Source organism: Melanostigma gelatinosum (genome assembly GCF_949748355.1).
Source record: "Melanostigma gelatinosum genome assembly, chromosome: 9".
In the NCBI taxonomy this organism is placed as follows: domain Eukaryota; kingdom Metazoa; phylum Chordata; class Actinopteri; order Perciformes; family Zoarcidae; genus Melanostigma; species Melanostigma gelatinosum.
Genome location: NC_136642.1, coordinates 16,685,971 through 16,705,172, shown reverse-complemented (window position 1 = coordinate 16,705,172; position 19,202 = coordinate 16,685,971). Strand labels below are relative to the sequence as shown.

General features: G+C 42.0%; 1 protein-coding gene across 2 annotated transcripts in view; it reads left to right on the top strand.

Moving 5' to 3' along the window:
* cdkal1 (CDK5 regulatory subunit associated protein 1-like 1) overlaps positions 1-19,202 on the top strand; it is a 203,175-nt gene that overhangs the window by 69,840 nt on the left and 114,133 nt on the right. For both annotated transcript variants that reach the window (XM_079275747.1, XM_079275748.1), the window contains exon 8: positions 6,403-6,506. In XM_079275747.1, the coding sequence (XP_079131873.1) occupies positions 6,403-6,506 (104 nt within the window). The remainder of the gene's footprint in view (positions 1-6,402; positions 6,507-19,202) is intronic.

Here is a 19,202-nt window from a genome sequence, read left to right as displayed (position 1 = left end):
ATTGGTCAATGATCTCATCTTTTCTTTTCTGTGTTGTTTTTCTCCCCGAGGAGAAGTGAGAACGCTTCATGTGAAGCAGCGACCAAAGCGGGAGAAAATGTGCTTCAGAAAAGTAGAGTTACAGAGGAGTGAAGGGTTTCTAATCACGCACATACATGTGTAGGATTGTGGGAATGCATGGATGCACAATGTACACATGCACACAATCCCATTTGATATGGCACTTTAGCACACATACAAAGACACACACCTCCACAAAGGAATACCCATTTTTCTTTTTCTATTTCGTTCCCGACTCACACATGATCATATGCAGGCATGCTCCCACTCACTCACACACACACACACACACACACACACACACACACACACACACACACACACACACACACACACACACACACACACACTCATACACACACACGAACCCATGCCTCTTCTAGCTGTGTACCATGGTGGCCTTTCCTGCTGTTTATCAAACCAGTGTATGGGTAGTTTTCAGCTCCACTGGTCTGAACATATTATTCCATTTCCCTCTTCCCCACTGCTTAACACACAAACACACAAATACATGCCTGACACACACACACACACACACGCGCACATGCTCTCCAACCAATGTTCTTCCTACTCACTCACCAGGAGAGACTTTGCTCCCCACAGTAAATCCAAAAGATTGATGTGTCTCCTTGGACAAAATGAGATTGCATGTCATTACAAGGCATTACACGACAGAACCCCTGAGTAACTGAATTAGGCCCAGTGTGTCACAAGCAAACATAGTTTACACACACACACACACACACACACACACACACACACACGCACACACACTATGATCGTCTTAGACTATTTGCACCAGTTTCTTACATGTTTCATTCCCAGGAGGTAGTAGATAAGGCTTTATTTCTGTGACTCAAACATGAAGGATGTTTTTAGTCTATAGGGGTGTGTGTGCATATGCAGTGCAGTCATATTATTTGGCAGCTTTTTTGTTATGATGTTGCCAGTGCATTGGATTTTATGAGGAAACAGACCCTCTAGACCTCTATGTGAGGTCGCTTACCGTTCCGATGACTCAGATTTAGTGCAAAGGGGCTGTAGCCCTTCTCATAGATACCCCCCCCCCCCATTGTAGGGGTTAAAGTAACTGTTGTAATGTTTAATGACCCACAGATATCGGCGGACATTTGTTATGCTCTGTGGTAATGCTCTGCTGCGCCATACTGAGGCGATCGTCACTATGCTTCAGTCAATCAGGTGACATCATCATTGTGTGCCATTATTTGCCTGTGCGGAGACAGAGAACACAGAACAGTGTGGTCGTGCTACCTTCGGTGGGTCTGCTGCTCACCTTTCAAGCCGAGCCAAAGTGCTCAGCACTGTAAAAACACCTCCATGAAACCCTATCGGAATGTTGGCAGAGGGACTTTCCTACTTTCTGGCACATGTTGGTGAAACCTACGCAACACCTTGCCACTCGGCTGATCATGTGTAGAGGCATGCGTTCGATCAACCCTGTGAAGAAGGTACCAGTGTGTTGGATGAAAGAGATTTTACAGATCTGTGATGCTCCAAAAACACATCATTTAGTAGAACGTATAAGGTCTTATTAAGCATTCAATAACTTATCCAATACTTGCAGATATCCGTTTAGTTGTTGACAACAACAACAAGTGATTTAGTAACTCACAGTGAAGGCAGGCAGGCAACAGGTGAGGTGATTAGCTGGCTAAGCAGTGAATCAGCCTCAGCCTCCAAGTGTAACTTCAGATCCTGCACCACTTAACTATCAGTATGTCTAGTGGTTCACAACAAACAAACATCGCTCCATTATTGTCCAGTTACAATGGGCGGACTGATCGAGTACAAACACTGTCTCGAGGTCTGCCTATAGACAAAACAAGAAGTTGGGAAAACACTCGCAGTAGACATGGGCTTGTGGTTTCACACACACGCTCTCTCACACACACACACATGCACATGCTCTCTCTCTGTAGTCAAAACAACAAGCGAGGCTGCTGTGGTAGTTGCAGAGAACTCTAAGGTCAGCATGTGACCCATTTTACAAAACCCACACAGTCAAACACGCAGACACACACACACGCAGACAAAGCTGTTTCAGTGTGCAGTGCTGGGAACGCGACTAAATAACACAATTCAAGGGGTCACACAGGCGCTGAGCGCTGAGAGGAACAGGCCCCAGCTGCATTAGGACACACACTCGTACACACACACTGGTCTATTCACAGATGAAAAGAAACATGCACACATCCAACACACACAAAAAGGCAAAAACAATATTATGTGTGAACTTTGTGTTTATTTATTTCTCAGTCTGTCCAGAGCTACATATTGGCAGGACAGAAAAAAAGAGTCAATGGCTGTCTCGCTGTTTCTCAACTTAAGCTCTTGACTGTAAAAGACTCCAGACACTCAAGTAAACCACTTTTTTTTTTTTTGTATTCTGAATCAATTTCTTAGCAGTCAGTGAGCCATCTCTGAAAAGCCACTGAACAATAAACATATATATTTAACCCCTAAAAACTGAAAAAACAATTGTCATTTGGTTATTCTCAGTGTTCTACAGTCATTTCAAAAGCAGCCACGCATTGTGTTGTTGCTTTGCGTGTTAAAAAACAAAGCGTGAGTTTTACTTGGGAGGATAAGATAAGTCTGTCGTACTTAGAGGGATCCATCGGGCAATGGCACGGCAAGCTGACATGTTTGCATAGATTCTTGTACACGATGATGGCCCATATTGACACCATTCATATTCTCACCGACAAAAGGAAGGTTTGACCGTATCTACATTTTTGCTCTCGTTTCATTTCTTTGTTCTAAAAGTGATGCAAAGAAGGCCAAGATCAACAACAAGCTATAAGCATTTACATTTCTGTTTCCTCCCCTATTGTGATCACGGTTTAAAATGAGACCCTGTTAAGATATGATGCATATTGTCTTTATCCGAGTCACACAGGATCATGCAAAGTTCCGATGTAACTTGAATGCAGCATCCCTTACTGTATATCAAGGGTAAACAGGGTTTAGCTGCCAGCCTTTCTCTGAATAACTAATCATCCTCTATTCTTTACTCCATTGTGTCAGCATTCTTTGTTCCTTGACTCCACATTATTTTGCAGCCTCCACTTTGACTTTGAGATGACACAAACAGCGAACGTACAGGCCCGAGGCTTTGTTCACTCGTATAATAACAGTTTTAAGATGTTTGCTCATACGTCCGCCCCGCCCCTCTCACAGTCTCAACAATAAGTGCGACGAATAAACTTACTTTACAATTTGCGAGGTGCTCAGACTTCCCCCTCACAGTTTGAGCTTTGTTGTCATAATTACATCTTTAAGCCCGCACAATATGGACCCCCAAGAACACGCACATAACCACGTAAATACTCACATGGCCCAATTTGTTTACGCATAGAGCAGTTTTCTAATTAACGTGTAGAGCCCTAAACGCTTATCATTGAGAAAACCTTTGCTCGCTCAACTCTCCAGCGCTCTGTCTGATGCAGCACAAGGGAGCCGCTCCAAAGAGAACCTAAACGGTGTGTGTGTGTGTGTTTTAAGGGAGGTTTACCAATGTATAGAGGAACCTGAGGGCTTTCCTTTCTTTGTTACCTTTTCAAGGCTGCAACCACACAATAGTCTCTCGCTCTTGTACACGCATGCGCGTACAGACACGCACGCCGTTGTCAGGTTCAACAGTTACCTCTGTGGTTTAATTAACTGGGACGAAACAGAAGGCGGAGAGGACTGAAACAAAGGAGGGAAAGGATGGAGGCTTGATAAGGAGGAGAGGTATGTTTACGTATAGAAGTATTTCTCCTTTATACCACTGGGGGGTTGTTCGTGTTGGTGTTTTCGTCATAAACGGCGCCATTTTCATGAACGTAACATTAATGTGAAATCATTGTGTAGTTTCAAAGTTCCCCTTGTTGCTGGGTGGAATAAAATGAAATTGATCCGAATTGACAAACGGTTCTTTCGCTTCCCTTGTAGTATGAAAGACAAAAAGGTGACTAGAATTAAGGAACTGAAGCTCAGCACAACCTGAATACACAGCACAGAGTGTGTGTGTGTGTGTGTGTGTGTGTCAGAGGGACACCATTCCTCCCCTTCAGTCAGTGTCAGTCTCAGGGTGCTGACTCGTTGTCGCAGTCTGTTTCGGCTGATGGTGAGGCCGAAACTGCAAATACGTTGTTGTGATACTGGACTAATGCTCAGCAGCAGCAGCAGCAGCAGACTCACACAGGCACATGAACACACATGCACATAATTGATGAAAGCGCACACACCCGAGCAGGCCACTGACTGTCTCTTGAGATTAATGTTGGTGTGATCCACTCAGCTGGGCCTGATCACATTAGGATGGATGGACCCCCTGGTGGTGCATGTGTGCGTGTTTGCGTGCACATGCAGAGCCCCATCTGTCTTTGTTTTCTCCACAGCTAGGTCCTCTGACCTAGCTGCCATCTTTAGTGCCCTCAACGCCGATAAGCAATAGCCTGAGAGGGCGAGATGGACGGACAGATGGATAGATAGCTCGATTCTAAGTTAAGTGGAGCTGTTTTTTTTCGGCCGTGGGTGCGATTGTCTCGCTTTTGTTTCGTTTTCTTCCCGGAGCGGCTTCAAGACTTCTTTCATTGAGTAGTGGAAACTATGAGGACACACTGACTGCCTTATTACCCGAACCCTGAGTTCTGAGTTGCTGGCCTGTATGCGCTGATCTCCTCGGGAATCTGTGATATTTCTCCATGAGTCTGTCACGCACAGATGTTTAACACTTGTTATCTACAAACGTCTGCTTTCTGGAGAGACTGATTTCATAGTCTCCCACTAGCTGCCTTACATCACAGCCTTCTGGTTGTTCATCATTAGTGAGGCATTTTAGTCATAGCACTGGAGTGTATAAATTCCACACCAAACCAATTTCAACATTGCTACACTTTCAATAAGGAGAAATTTAAGCTTTTGATCTTGATTCTCAGTCAACATTACTGGTGCTGTGTTAAAAGATGGTGGTGTTGTCTTTACAAGTAGCTGGACTGTGGTCCAACATTGGTCACAGTTTGGTTATTATTTAGTGAAAACACCACTTGACATGCTGTATTGTACTTATGTGATGTTTGTTTTTTTACATAACTGCTGGTGTACACTTGGCAGGCCTTGCTCCATTTCGTCCTCAACTGAGTTATACAAAAAACAACAAATGTTGAAGCTATTTTTGCAAGATACACGAATACACATGGCAAATAAAGGAAACATCATTTTTTTATATACATATATGAGAAAGTGGGTCTTGTTTTATTTTTTAGAATCCCCAAAAACACACATTTAACTAATTTATAGGGTTAACTCGTGTTCATCCAACAGTATTTTCCTGCAACAAACTAGAGCTGTAGCCAGAAATTTAAGCCAACAGTGAAATAGTAAGTGAAAAGAAACCACTGTGGTATCAATAGTGTATATTTTTAACCCAGTATAACAAATTGGAGGTCAGAAATAAAACCCTAATGGAGTAAATACAAAAGGCCCTTCTAACAGTGGCCCCCCTTCTTCTTTTCAGTCGTGATTTACAGACAACTCTTGAATAGAAGCCCCCTTCATCATGAACAAAGACTCCCCTAGAGTTTATACCATGCCGTGCTTCTAGATGTGGTGGGAGGCAGTATTTCTCCTTTTTTCCGTTTAATTGTTTCTCTGTCTTAAATTTTCTGCTTAATAGTCGTACTCCCTCCCTTTCACGGTCAATTTGAATTATGCCTCTCTACTTTCTGTAAAACAAAACAGTTTATTGAGTCTAATCTTTCCATTGCTCGCCTCGGTCGAGCAGACAGCTGTCCACGGTGATTTTGGAGCTAGCTGGAGTCCTTCTAAACAGTTCGGGAGAGAAAGGACAACGTTGACTTCCTGCTTTCTTCTCCAGCGTCTGCTCTATTGGGAAAGAGTGCATGAATAGATTCCATTAAAACATGATCAACATTATGAATCCATCTGTGTACTCACCGTGTTCTCCTCAGTCCCTCCGATTTCCACTGTTCAGTTGATTCAAGTGAACATATTGTTATTGGCTGGATCGGTCAATTTTGAGACATTTTTCATCATAAGCAAATGAATAACACGGTGTTTAGTTTATTGCCAGAAAAGTGAAGTACAAGAAGTAATCATATGAATTATTAATGAAGTTAAATTAGCTTTCCAACTTGTTGATATCAGATGTAGCCACATTTCCACATTGTTTAGTGAAGTTTGAATGCCTTAAGCATGAAACAAATAATACCAGCGTTTTCATATTTTAGGGTTCAGTTCTATACAGTACATATATGTATAGAATACTGCTCTCTGCATCCATCACTTCCTCTCATCGTGTCTCTGTGTGTCTAGGTGTCTGAATGCGTGTACCTACTGTAAGACGAAGCATGCCAGAGGAGACCTAGCCAGCTATCCCATCGAGGAGCTGGTGGAGAGAGCCAGCCAGTCTTTCCAGGGTGAGTACATGATCCGTCTCACACATGCCCACTCACAGTCACAACATGAGTTTGAATTATGGGTATTTGTTAATATGCAGGATCCTCTCGCTGTCTTCTCTCCAAAACGATACTCAAACGACAATTAGGGTCACGGAATGTCCGAATATACCGACTGATGATCTTGATTCATTTGCTGTGGAAGGATAAGTGCTGCTATTAAAGGTGTTGATAAAAGATGACGAGGGTTTTGTTGAGATGATGCCAGATGAACAGCTGCCGTGCCCTGGCATCTGTTCCTGAAGAGTAGACTCCCCTAATCGCACAGCAGGCCATGCCCCAGGCGGGTCGGTCAAGGTCAAGTCTGCACATTATCAGACAAATCTCACTTCCACAGCATTGATTATCCACAGCATATCATCCATCCATGACTTTTTAAAGAAGTTGGTTGAATTTTAAAAGGGATTTATCTGTAAAAGCATGCACTGAAACCATTACATAAATACAAAGTTCACATCCATCTTCCCTGTTTTTCTCTCCACTGGATTGGAAACCAATGTCCAATGCAGCGGTTCGGGTCTTTGTGACTCATTGAATTTGAACATGAGCCTGTTAGAAGAGCTCTTTAAGCATAATCAAATGTACAACTTGTTTATTCAGTGTCGGTAAACAAGTCCTCATCCCTGTACATGTGCTTTATTCATACCCTACTTTTAAAAACACTAGACAGCTGATAAAAAGCAGCCTTTTTAATTGCAGATGCAACAGAAACAAATTAGCATTGTGTGTTGCATCCTGTCTTGTAACATAAAGATTTGGGTAAAATTCAGGTCCAGCCTCCATGACAACCCCAGAGAATATTCATTCAATGAATGAATAAATAAATGTATTCATTTATTTCACCCAACATGTATAATTTGCATGTTCATGTAAAAACTGGTGATGGACTTGACGTTGGTTAACCATAGTTGTAGAACACGGAGCAGGAACTTCAGTTTTGAGATCAGATATAAAGGGTGCGCATGTGTGTGTGTGTGTGCAATCCGTTAAAACGCAGGAAACATGAATGTCAGCGACGGTTAGTTGTTGTTTTCAAAACAGAGAAAGAGGAAGCTGGAGGTTACCGCCTGTCATGATTCACAGACGGTTGGAAGAAGACAGTGACATGCAGATGGGTAATGAGAGAGATGAGGTTTCAGTATCTTTCTATTCCTCTCTACGGTGGATACATTACAAAACATGCGTTTAACTTGTTAAACCTTTAAAGGGACAGTGTGGAACATTTAAGGGGTTTTACTGGCAGATATTGAATGTAATATTCATAACTATGTTTCAATCTGTGTATAATCACCCAAAACTAAATAAAATAGTTACGAGTAAAAGCCAATCATTTATCAATACATCTGTGAACATGTTTACACACGAAGCAGACAGAAGGATTGACTGATGTCTGTGTTCTTCATTCCCTATAAACTTCTCTCACAAATGTTGCTGTTGTAAACATAACTGTTGCTGGTCTAGAAACAATATTTTGCTATATATTGGCCATGCTGTAAATGTTTCTCTCACACACACACACAGGCGTGTAATAAGCAGGTTTCATCCAAGGAATATTTGGCCGTCCATACCCTTCTGATGTATATTTTGTGCGTCACATAATGTATTCCTCTTTTGTTAAACAAATAGAATCATCTACCACGTTTATAAACCAAAGGCTATTTACTCCATCAAATATTTTTGTTAGGTTTGGAATTACATTATGGCTCTCTCACTCTCACTCTATTAGCCACATTTTTCTTATCTCAAACAAATTGAGCCTCACAAATAGGCGCTGCAATTTGATTTACCATTTGATGTCTTTTGAATAAAATAAAAAAAAAAGGCTGCAAGTGTGAATGCTAATTTTGATTGGCCAGTCAGCCAGCGTTGGGGGTATTTGATTGGTTTATCCCAAAGAACTTTGAAAGGATTTATGGGATTTATTCAAATGCGATTTGAGTTAAATAGCTCTCTTTCCATCTGGAAAAAAGAGAGTGAGGGAGTGCACGGCTTTTAAAATAATCTGAATTATTCAAATGTATGAATGTATAATTTTTAACATCAGAGAGGTTTGTTAATGTATGCAGGTAATGGAGGCTGGAGATGTCATAGAAAATGACAAGGCTGTGGGTGTGTATGGGTGGGGAGTGTGGGGTTCACGTGCGTGACAGACATGGGATTGAGTGTGGGTTGGACTGTGTGTGTATCCTTAGGTTTACGTGAAACGGCTGTAAGTAGAGAAATATTTACCATATTCCTCTGGGTGAGCACTTCAACCTCCAGCAGTCTTGTTCTCCTCCCCTCACGTTATAGTCCAAATTTTGGACAAAAATGCTCATCAGAGGAGAGCAGCACATTTCTCAGTGGTCATGTGATGTGTGACCAAGCCTATAATTAAGCATGGGGATGTGTCTGTCTGGGGACGAAATCAACATGGATCCAACCGTATATGCTTCATGAGGTGTTGCTGATGCCCATTGCAGAGCAGCCAATACACTGCAGCACCAGGCTTAACTATAATATTCATATTTCTTTGTCACTAACATTTGTGTTTCACATTGAAAGCATCTTTAAAAAGGCTGCATCCTCTGGAACGTGTCCTGTAAACACGGAGGCCGCCTGATGAATGTGACAGGAGACGAGGGGCCAGTCAGACAGAGCGGGGGGAACTCTATTTTTGTTGTGGTCCTCAAACCCTCATTGTGGCTGTCGCCCTGTCATTTTAAACAGTCAGTTTGGGTGTTTTTGAAATGGCCCAATCTAAAACAGGACGTGACGCATCATAGCTACAGACACACTGCTATCACTCCCACATGACGCACTTCATTAGTGTGCATAATGTGTCTCAGCCATCTCGACACAGCTTGATTTTTGGGCTCCAGCGAGTGTTGGCATCATGACAACACACAAGTGAAACCTCGTATCATCAGTATTGCTTCTTTTTTTTTGTTGATCTGGACAGCTGGTGCTCCGCTCCCTTATTTAAGGAAAACCAATAAACATTTGATGTACTAGATTCTAAGCAAAACCAGTCAGAATGTAATGTGTGTAACAACGAGCATGAGTTTCTTTTTAGCACGTGAAACTGGCACTATAATCGCTTTTTTCTTATTCAGCCTTTTTTTTTATGTAACCATAATTCATTGAAGGCAAATGTACCCACTAATATTCTCAGATACCATCTGCTCTTCCCCTCTCATTCCCACATGACTGATGGCATCAGTGTCAAAAACCGATATTAGCAGAAAGGACACTGCTTAGTTTTCTGGTTCCAGCTCGATGACATGTGACAGGCAGATATGTGGGCTAGCTTGTTGGCTAGCTCCAACATCTGTGACAGGTGTCGGCTCCTGTTTACCTCGGCTGCTGCAGATATGTGACACACGGCCGGATGAGGCTGCCAAGGCTGTCTCCTTTGGGTCAGTGGGTCCTCCAGGTTGTGTGTTTAAGTTGTGTGGCTGAATTTGAATTACACCTTTTTAGATTCGATGAGCAGAAAGGTAAATGAACCCTTTGAGGACAGTCGATTGTCCCGGCAGCAGAGAGAAGGATGTGGGTCATTGAGAGCAGGGCAGAGCAATGTGTCATTTCAAAGATTTACAGTGTCACGTTCAGGAGCTGTTCACAGTACCGGGTGTTATTTTCCTGCAGTTTCTTTTTAAAGTAAAAGAGATAAAGGTAAGAGGATGAAAAGATAGCTCAGCTCTAATTGTCTCTGATTGATTGAGAGAAGAGTGGAAACGGACTCTGGCAGAGAGCTGAAATATTGATAGGAGCACATTGATCATAATTGAGTCACCCCGATCAAAGTGCCATCTATTGGAAGAGCCCTTGTGGAAAAACGCTGAGCATGCAAGCACTAACTTGAATTCACTGTGTGTGTGTGTGTGTGTGTGTGTGTGTGTGTGTGTGTGTGTGTGTGTGTGTGTGTGTGTGTGTGTGTGTGTGTGTGTGTGTGTGTGTGTGTGTGTGTGTGTGTGTGTGTGTGTGTGTGTGTGGAAGCAGTCTAATTTGTTGTCCTCTGGTAAAGCTCTCATGGAGAAGCTACAAATGGATTTACTGAATTTTCTCCTGCCCGAGAAGTTGCTGATATTTTTCACACAGACAGAAGTTTCTCCATGTGTGCTTTTCTGCACAGTTCAGACTCCTGCAACAGTTTTTCATGATCTGGCTCCTGTGTAGCCAATAAACTCAAAACAGATCTTCACACACACACACACACCAGAGTTCAAGCATATGTCACCACTAACGATTAACTATTGCTGTGTAGTTTTATGCGTTGAGCATGATACACAATCTTCAGTATAGCTCTGTGGGTTAAGCTTAACACTAAACGGTTCAAGGATTTTCTCTCCATTTGTACAACCCCAAACTTAAAATGAGTTTGCATGAAGCCTCCAATGCAAGTCGTATCTTTTGTTAAACATCCAAACAAATGGTCTGTACAGAAGACGAGGCTCGTGCTGACAGCAAGCTTCTGTGACACCAGTAGGCCGATCCGACAGAGTCAGGGAAGCTCCTTGGTACTTCTGTATCATTCTTTATGAACATATTAAGAATACTGTGAGACTTTGATGTGGATTAGTCTTTAATACTTTACTATTTCACTTTATCAACATTGAATTAATACGCTTTGACAACAAACCATTATGAATAGAATTGAAGGGGATTTTATTTTTGTGATCATAGCATTTCTTAAATGACTGTTTTATGATTAAACGACACAATCCCAGTGAAAGACCACGCAGTCCTTTTGTTGCTGCAGTAGTCAATTCAGTCGGGGTTTTTCACAGCAGACATTTTGACTTACGCAGGTGTAATTAATAACACTGATCATGACCTCCTTCAGGTCAGGCGTTGCAGTGCCAGGGTGCTGTGTTGTGCATGCTGGCTCAGTGGTAATGGGACTGAGCCATTGTTGATGATATTAGTTCTTTCTGTGCTTTTCTTGAACAGCACAGAAAGAACTACTACGTAGAAGTAGTCGATAGAAATTGTCTGCTTCAAAAAAAGACGTATTGTTATTGAATGTATTTCATGGCCAAAGAGCCAATCGGCTCCCAACACGGTCTGGTGATCTGTCCTGTTGCAACCGTGCACTGTTTATCAACAGATAGCGTGACTGCCAGTATTTGTTGTAGGTTGACACACCGTACTGTACCAGGTCAGTAGTGTAGGTTCTGCTGCCATGGCAGGTTGCAGGGGAGTGATTGAAAACCAGTTGTATGCGGCCATGTTTCTCATTCAAGAGAGACACAATTGAGACGGAGTATCTCCACCTCTCAGTCGGCTTCTTGCTGCCTGTGCCTGCTGTCCCTCTCTCTCCATCTCTGTCCCTCCTTGTCTCTGTGCCAATATTTCATCGCTTGTGTCATTATTGTCACCGGCTTGATACCAAGCAGACTATTTGGTAACTGCCACTCGTTTGGCTTTAAACGCACTCATTCACACACTGTACACAAGCATTTAAAGTGCACGCGCACGGGCACTCTGTTTCCTCAGGCAGTCTCTTCAAGCAAGGTTTTGGGCACAACCCATCTGCCGTCTCACCTCTACCACTACTCATTATGCATGGCCATGATGCCGTTTGTGTGTGTCTTTGTCTTTTGTCACGTGTGTGTATGCGCAAATCCTCAGTTTGAGTCAGCTCACTGGTGGGACGAGAGACGCTGACGCACTAAAGGAAGGAGGCAGCGGTTATTTTCTATCTTTCTTGCGCCCGTTCTTGTCCCATATTTAACATATTTTCTTTGTCTCTTTCTCTTAAATTTCAAATAAACTGCCGTCATCTTTCACTTGCTTTTCTGCCTCAGTCTTCTTGTTTGCCCTCTTTTCATTCTCTTCGTGGGCTGGACAAAAAGGCAACACAGGGTGGTGTGTGCACGTGTACGTGTGTTTGTGCGCGTGTGCGTGTTCTGTGATTTAGTGCCAAGCTGGCAGCAGAGACTGGTGAATAGGGGGCCCCATTTCACACAAAGGGAGCACGGCATACACACGAACACACACTCACAACTCACAGTCAATGCCAGACTGCAGGCCACCAACTGCACACCTGGCATGCTGCTATTATGTCACCAGTGTGTGTGTGTGTGTGTGTGAGGGAGAGAAAGATTGTGTAAGTCCAGCAGACACCATCTGCTCTGTCCTCTGTGAACTTGTGTCCACACCTCTCTCCTCTCTTCACAATATCAAAATCTGTGAAAGCCTTTGATAAACACCATACTTTTCACTGTAGTGTTTCCCCTATATTGCTCTATATGTCTTCGTGGTACTAAATGTGCCCTATTATGTTATACTGCTAGCTGTATAGTATATCTTGAGCTGTATACATCGTTTGTCGAGTGATCAACAGCATTACAACTAACATCTGTAGTCTTGACCATAGTGCCGCTCTTTAAATGCAGCATTTTACAACCCTGTGCTCTTTACTGCTGTAAATGTAACAGCCCGATAATAAATCTACAGCTCTATACACAGTCTTAACAGTTTAGGGGAGCTACATCAAATATATAGTGAATAATTACTCTATAAATTTCTCTGATTGGTTCTAACATTCATGCAACATTAATGTTGTGTGAGGCGTTTTCTCCCTGTACTAAAGACAGTGTTTGAGATACGTTCAGAGCACCGGAGTAAAGTGAAGAGTTAAGCAAAGGCAACAAATGAGAATAGAACAATTGGACGTGAGCAATAGATGATGTATTCCTGAGATTTGGAAGTTGTTTTTTGAGGTACTAAAAGAAAGACGGGTAATCGTCTAGGATCGGTTTCTCTCTCTGTTAAACATCTTCTTTCCCTCTTCTCATTTCTCTTTCCTTTCATTACATATTTTCTTCTTCTTCTGACCCTGTTTTTGGTCTTCTCCCTCGATTAAAGGCCATGTGTAGACTATATTTCCCTGCTGCCTGTGTGGGGGAGGGGAGAGCAGCTTCATCTTCAGTCAATAGGTGGCAGTAGGACACTTAGATTCACACCCGGACCATGTGCTCAGCTCACTGGCCTTTTTATTGTCTGGATGGCTTTACACACAGTCTCTCTCACACACTCACACCAAGAGCAGGCTTGTGCCTGTTAAAATGTTTTACTGCTGGAAGTCCTCTGACTCACATTTGGCTTTTAGTTCCTCCACTCAAGACGCCACTGTGTGTTCCTGTTCCCTAGCACACTACTGCTCTGTTGTTTACATACCAGCTTCCTCCTTCTTAGTGTAAGGCACAAAAGATACGAAATACATGTCATACTTGTTTATTTATGTTTTTGCTGCTCAAAATAGTAGATATTTGGAATGAAACAACAAAGAAACAATTTCCCAATTATTTCTGAGGTCCCCCTTTCAATCATCTAGTGATCTCTTTTTGTGCCAACCCCGTTAAAAACAGAAAATTACACTTTTCAGATTTGTTTTTCACGTTACATCATATTCAGTGAAACAAGAGGGACTGTATGATGTTTGACTCAAGTCAGGGTTACAGAGTGTATCACTTTACTGTATACATTAAGCTGCTGGTATTCTAAGCAATCATTATTTTCTGCATACAGATTATTTTCCTTCCTCTATAATTATTTTCCAACAACTTCCTCTTTTCTGTTTTTATTTCTCCTTGTCCTGTGCCATCCTTTCGTTCTGCTTCTTTGATTGCGTTTAACATTTCAAAGTTTCGTACTCCATACCTTAAAAGACAAGAATACTTGCATCATACGGAGTCCTTGCACTCGGCCGTATTTCCTCTGAGCGACAAGAATATTTCAGTTAAGTGTTTTTTTTCACATTTTGATAACACATGGAACACAAAGGAAGCCTTTGGTCTCTGCCCTGACTGGTTCATAACGAGTAACTCTACTTGTTTCAATAAGCCCCAATGAGTCAGGACACACACACACACACACACACACACACACACACAGCAGTGTAAAAGGGAAAAAAAGAAAAAGTGGCTCAAGTCTTCAAGTTCGTCTGCTTTGAAGTCTAGACTTGGAGCTCGGCAGGCTGGAGGAGGAGAGATTAATTGGGCCGTTTAATCTACACAGTCCCTTGTTTGAACCCTTTCAGCTTTTTTTGGCAGCGTCACAAAACAAATGCCCTTTAGATACCTGCCCGGATTCAAGTTTCTGCCATGGGGCATATTTTGTGTACTGTGGATTTCCGTAAAGACTGATTTGGATCAGAAGGAGGTAGACAATAAAAGTAGGCTATGTGGTGGCGTACAGTACTACAGTGTGTGTTTTCTCATGGCAATAAACGTATCCACAACTGAATGCTCTTGTCTCCTCTTGTCGTCCAATATGTGTCATGAGCACCGTTTCCAGGTTGACAGAGGCCTGCCTATCCAATATTTACCCTCTTTATAGCTCTGCTTTTGGTCTCCACCAACTCCTGAGGGAAATATCTTCCCAGCCACTAACTTCATTAGGTAGCGTACATTACTTTATTGTTGAAAACAGCTGCCTACTGCATCTGTAAACAACGCTGATTAGACCTTGGGCAGACTAAACGTATATCTCCTCTTAGTTCACATTATACCTATTTTACAAGGTTTTAACATGTTTTTCAGAGCCAATTGCCTCAATGAAGAGACATCCTGTCCTTTGAGTCACTGTGAACTGTAAACGAACATGTTTGCAATCTCATGTGTACATTTGTTTCAAAGACAGTTCATCTAAATGTGATACCTCTAATAGTCTGGCATTCTAGCAAGAGGGGAACTCATTCTCTCTGTTTGGTTCTCTAAGGTACCTGCCTCCTATCTTTTAGCACACAGGCATCACATGTACACCCACTTAACACACACATCACCATTAATTGGTTATTCCACCTGTAATCAACCTGAAGCTCACATCAATGTTGTTATCGCCACGACTCATTACCTGTGAAAGAGAGAGGAATCAAGAGAGGGAGACTCCTGAAAGCCTGAGCAGTGAGACTGAAAGAACGAGAAGGAAACAGCAGTTGTACATTGTTAAAATATATTTTAGTTCAAATATGTAGCCTAATCTTCATTTAAAGTCTTAAAGAAATGGTTGTAACCCTATTGAGGATGCTTTCCCCCTTGTTTTTCTAAAGGATAGCCCCTTGAGAAGACAGAGAGACAGAGAGAAACAGGAAGTCAGATATTGAGAATAGTTGGCCGTGCTCAATCTAAAACATTATGCAACTGCCCCACTTTTGCTCTGGTGTTTGTCTGTTTTCCTGCCCGAATGCATTCCATCACTTCACTCCCCCATGATGGTTTTATCGTTCTGTCTTTTCTCCACTCTGTTCTCTCCACCTCTGTCATTACGGCTTCCCCTTCTTTTATCTCCTCTCCTTTTCAATCAATTCCACCTCCCACATATTCTCATCTTTCTATTTTAATTACATTTTCCTAACTTTATCTCTTTCTGTGTATGTCTCTCTAACTTAATCAGATTCTTGTCTTATCAGTCTCCTTTTCGTCTTTGACTAACATTTCTCACATTATTTATCTTCCTTTCTTGCAATCTCAAGGTCTGTGTGTAACTCCTCTGTCCACTCTACCTCTTTTTTCAAATCTTTCTCATTATTTTGCTTTCTGATGTTGAGCCTCTATTACCTACTTTTAGGCTCAGAGACATTCTTTCCCCCATTTCAGACACATACCACCTCATGATATGGAGAATGCTTTTACATGCTGTATGTGTGTGTGTGCCAGTCTCACTTTTCAAGGCTTTAGGCCCTGAAATACACAAACCAATATTTGTACACTAATTCAGTTTTTTAATGTTTGTGTGGTTCATGTATTCTTCACCCTGGCTCCAAGAGTGAAGAATACATATCTTTACAGCCTGGTACACAAAATGGTCTTGGCCTCTAAAGCTAATGTTCCCCTTCATGACAATTGTACAATTTAGTTCATGGTTACTTTGAGTGGCAGGTGGATGCTGTGTCAGGTTGCTTTCCACTAGTTGTCTGCTCTGGTACGTCAACTGGGCCCACCTCAGCTCCACCGCCAGTCCACCATTTGTGTATTTGTGGAAAAATAGCGATCGGATCTCAATTAGTCCTCAATGCGTCTTGGCCGCATTTACACACGTACTGCTGTCCACTTGTGGTCAGCTCCCCCAAGACTCGTGTTAATGCTGAGTCTAAACGGGGCCGGTGTCCTCCACTGATGGAGGCATGAACACAGCGGGGTGCTTCTTTTACTCCACAACAAGAAGACTGGCTTCCTTTTCTATAAAATCGTTTCCAGGATCTTCAGTCAACGTTTAGTTCAGTATCCTCATACAGACGGAAGACTGTTTCCGAATTACTGCTTTGAACTTAAGACACGTCAACAATTCAGCGCACAGTGAATTGGAGTAACAGCCTTCTATTCTATTCCCTCCTGTTCAATCATCCTAATCTATCTTGTATTCAGAACCGACAGGAAAGACAGAAACTACCGTCATCGTGTATATCTAGAAGAAGACGCCCATGTCGTCTGATTATAATTTACAGAGCTGCACGGTGTTTTTGTATGGTTGTCCCCCTGTGGTATATATTTTGATACCATCAGGGGGTCTCTTCACACCCCCTGCAGGAGCCAGTTCGCACATAGTGGACCCCCCCGTGGCCACAGCCACGAGCCCCTGGTGTTGGTTGACATGAAATGGCTACAGGGGGGACAGCTAATGCACACGCACACCCTCACACAAACACACACTAACAGACAGATATTTGCTCAGAGAAAAATATTTAGCAAATGCTGGAAACTACTAAATATGTCCTCTAATAAATGTTCCCTCGAACTGTTTTACCCCAACTCACTCTGTTCTTCAGGTTGTACTTGGCATTGACAGACAACCTTTGTTTTGTCCCTCAACAGTCTAAAAATAATAATTCATCTCATACACAGCTAGATAACAGTGCACGTTGAAATGCACATGTAGTCCCCTTCATGTGTTTGCACGTTTGTAGAGATGATAATAACTGGGAGATGAGATGAGATGTAGTTTGGAGATGATCCGTTTTGAAAGGGCGTGGGAGTTTTCCTCGTGGACACTATTATTTGCATTATTTGAGTCTTGTACCTCCATCCTTAAAAACAATTCAGGAATTTGATGTGCTTTATTTAGCACGTTCTGATCATATTGATTTGGCAGCGTTACAGTATGATGGCAAGTCAACAACGCTATTACCAAGAATAATGGAGGCAGCTGCATTGCCTTTACCTCTCATTATATATTGTGTGCTAAACACAAGTTAAACTTATGAAATTAACTGCTTTATGGGAATATTGTAAGTAGACACTGTTCATCAATGTATGTTCTACAAGATGGGAAGAATGAGCAAAAAGTCTTGTTTGTAAAACTTACATTCTACATCTGATAAACATGATTTCAGCTGGAAGCTACATTTATTCATGCAGCTTCAAGTTGTGTACTTGTTTTCAAACTGTGCACTCGTTTAAAAGTTTGTTTCTGAAGACCTGTGATATTTGAATTGCAATATGATCTGCATCCAATATGCTGTCTAAATAATGAGTCTGTGCTCATTGTGTTTACTTTGTCTGCAATTGAACAAGCAGTAGCTTGTTCATGCACAAAATGCAAATAAAGTAAGTGGGTGGCAAGCTGGCACTGTCAACCATACCAAGCAGGTGTAAGGTTACTACATGTGCTTCTCTACCGCCTGGATTTACTCTGCTTTTGACGTGAAGGAGAAAGAAAACATTTTACCAGTTCTCAGCTGAAGATGAAGAAGTCTCTCTTTCCAATTCTAAAAGTACAAATCTGGGGCGCCTTGGTAAATGCCACACATTGGAATTGGTCTGAACGGGGTGCATAAAGTCAAAGAAGTTGATTTCCACAACACAAGATTCAGCTGAGATAAACATAATTAATTGTTCTCACCTTTGATTTAAGGTGAAATGGTAGGTCCTTTCTTTATTGTGCCATGTTGTGTGGACTATGGCATATGATTCGCAGTGGATAGTAGATGGCATTAATAATAATTTAAAGTTTATGATACTACATTGACAAGATGGACACGATTGACAGGAGAGCAGAGAAATACTCAAACTGAAAAATAACGAGCCTAAACAGAGGAAGTACACTGCTGCAGTCGATGACGGAACAATACAAATGAGAGAAGTAGAGCAGTGAGGAAAGGGTTACAGAAATAAGATCAAATAGTCAATTGAAGTTTAGTAGGAAGGGAAATGAAAGGGGAGAAGAAAAATGAAAGATTTTGAACAAATTTCAACACAAATATAATGCATGAAAAAAAAGTGGGGGGTCTGTTCAATGAAACACACACGCACGCACACTTTTGTTCTAAAGGTTTTGGTCATATAGAATAGACGGACTCGTTAAAAGGGGAAAAGTTTCCATCACAAGGAGGAAAAGAGAACCATGTTGTGCAGCATGACATGTAAACGCACACACACTCTCTCTCTCTTACGTTCACGGATGGTTACATTACAGAACATGTTGAGACATGTCTTCTGCATGCACCGCTCTGTCCTCTTCTCTCTGTTTTCCCCTTGCTCTAGTGCATTTAGCTTCTGTGACGATATTCATCATCTCATCAAATATTGAGACAGCAAGACCTATTGATTCCCAACGCTTCTTTACTGCAACATGTCTTCACCAAAGACAGTCAGTTTTGTAGTTTGTTTGTTGAACTTGATGTACATCTTGAGAAATATTTTGCCATTTTACAAGAATTTGACATTAGTT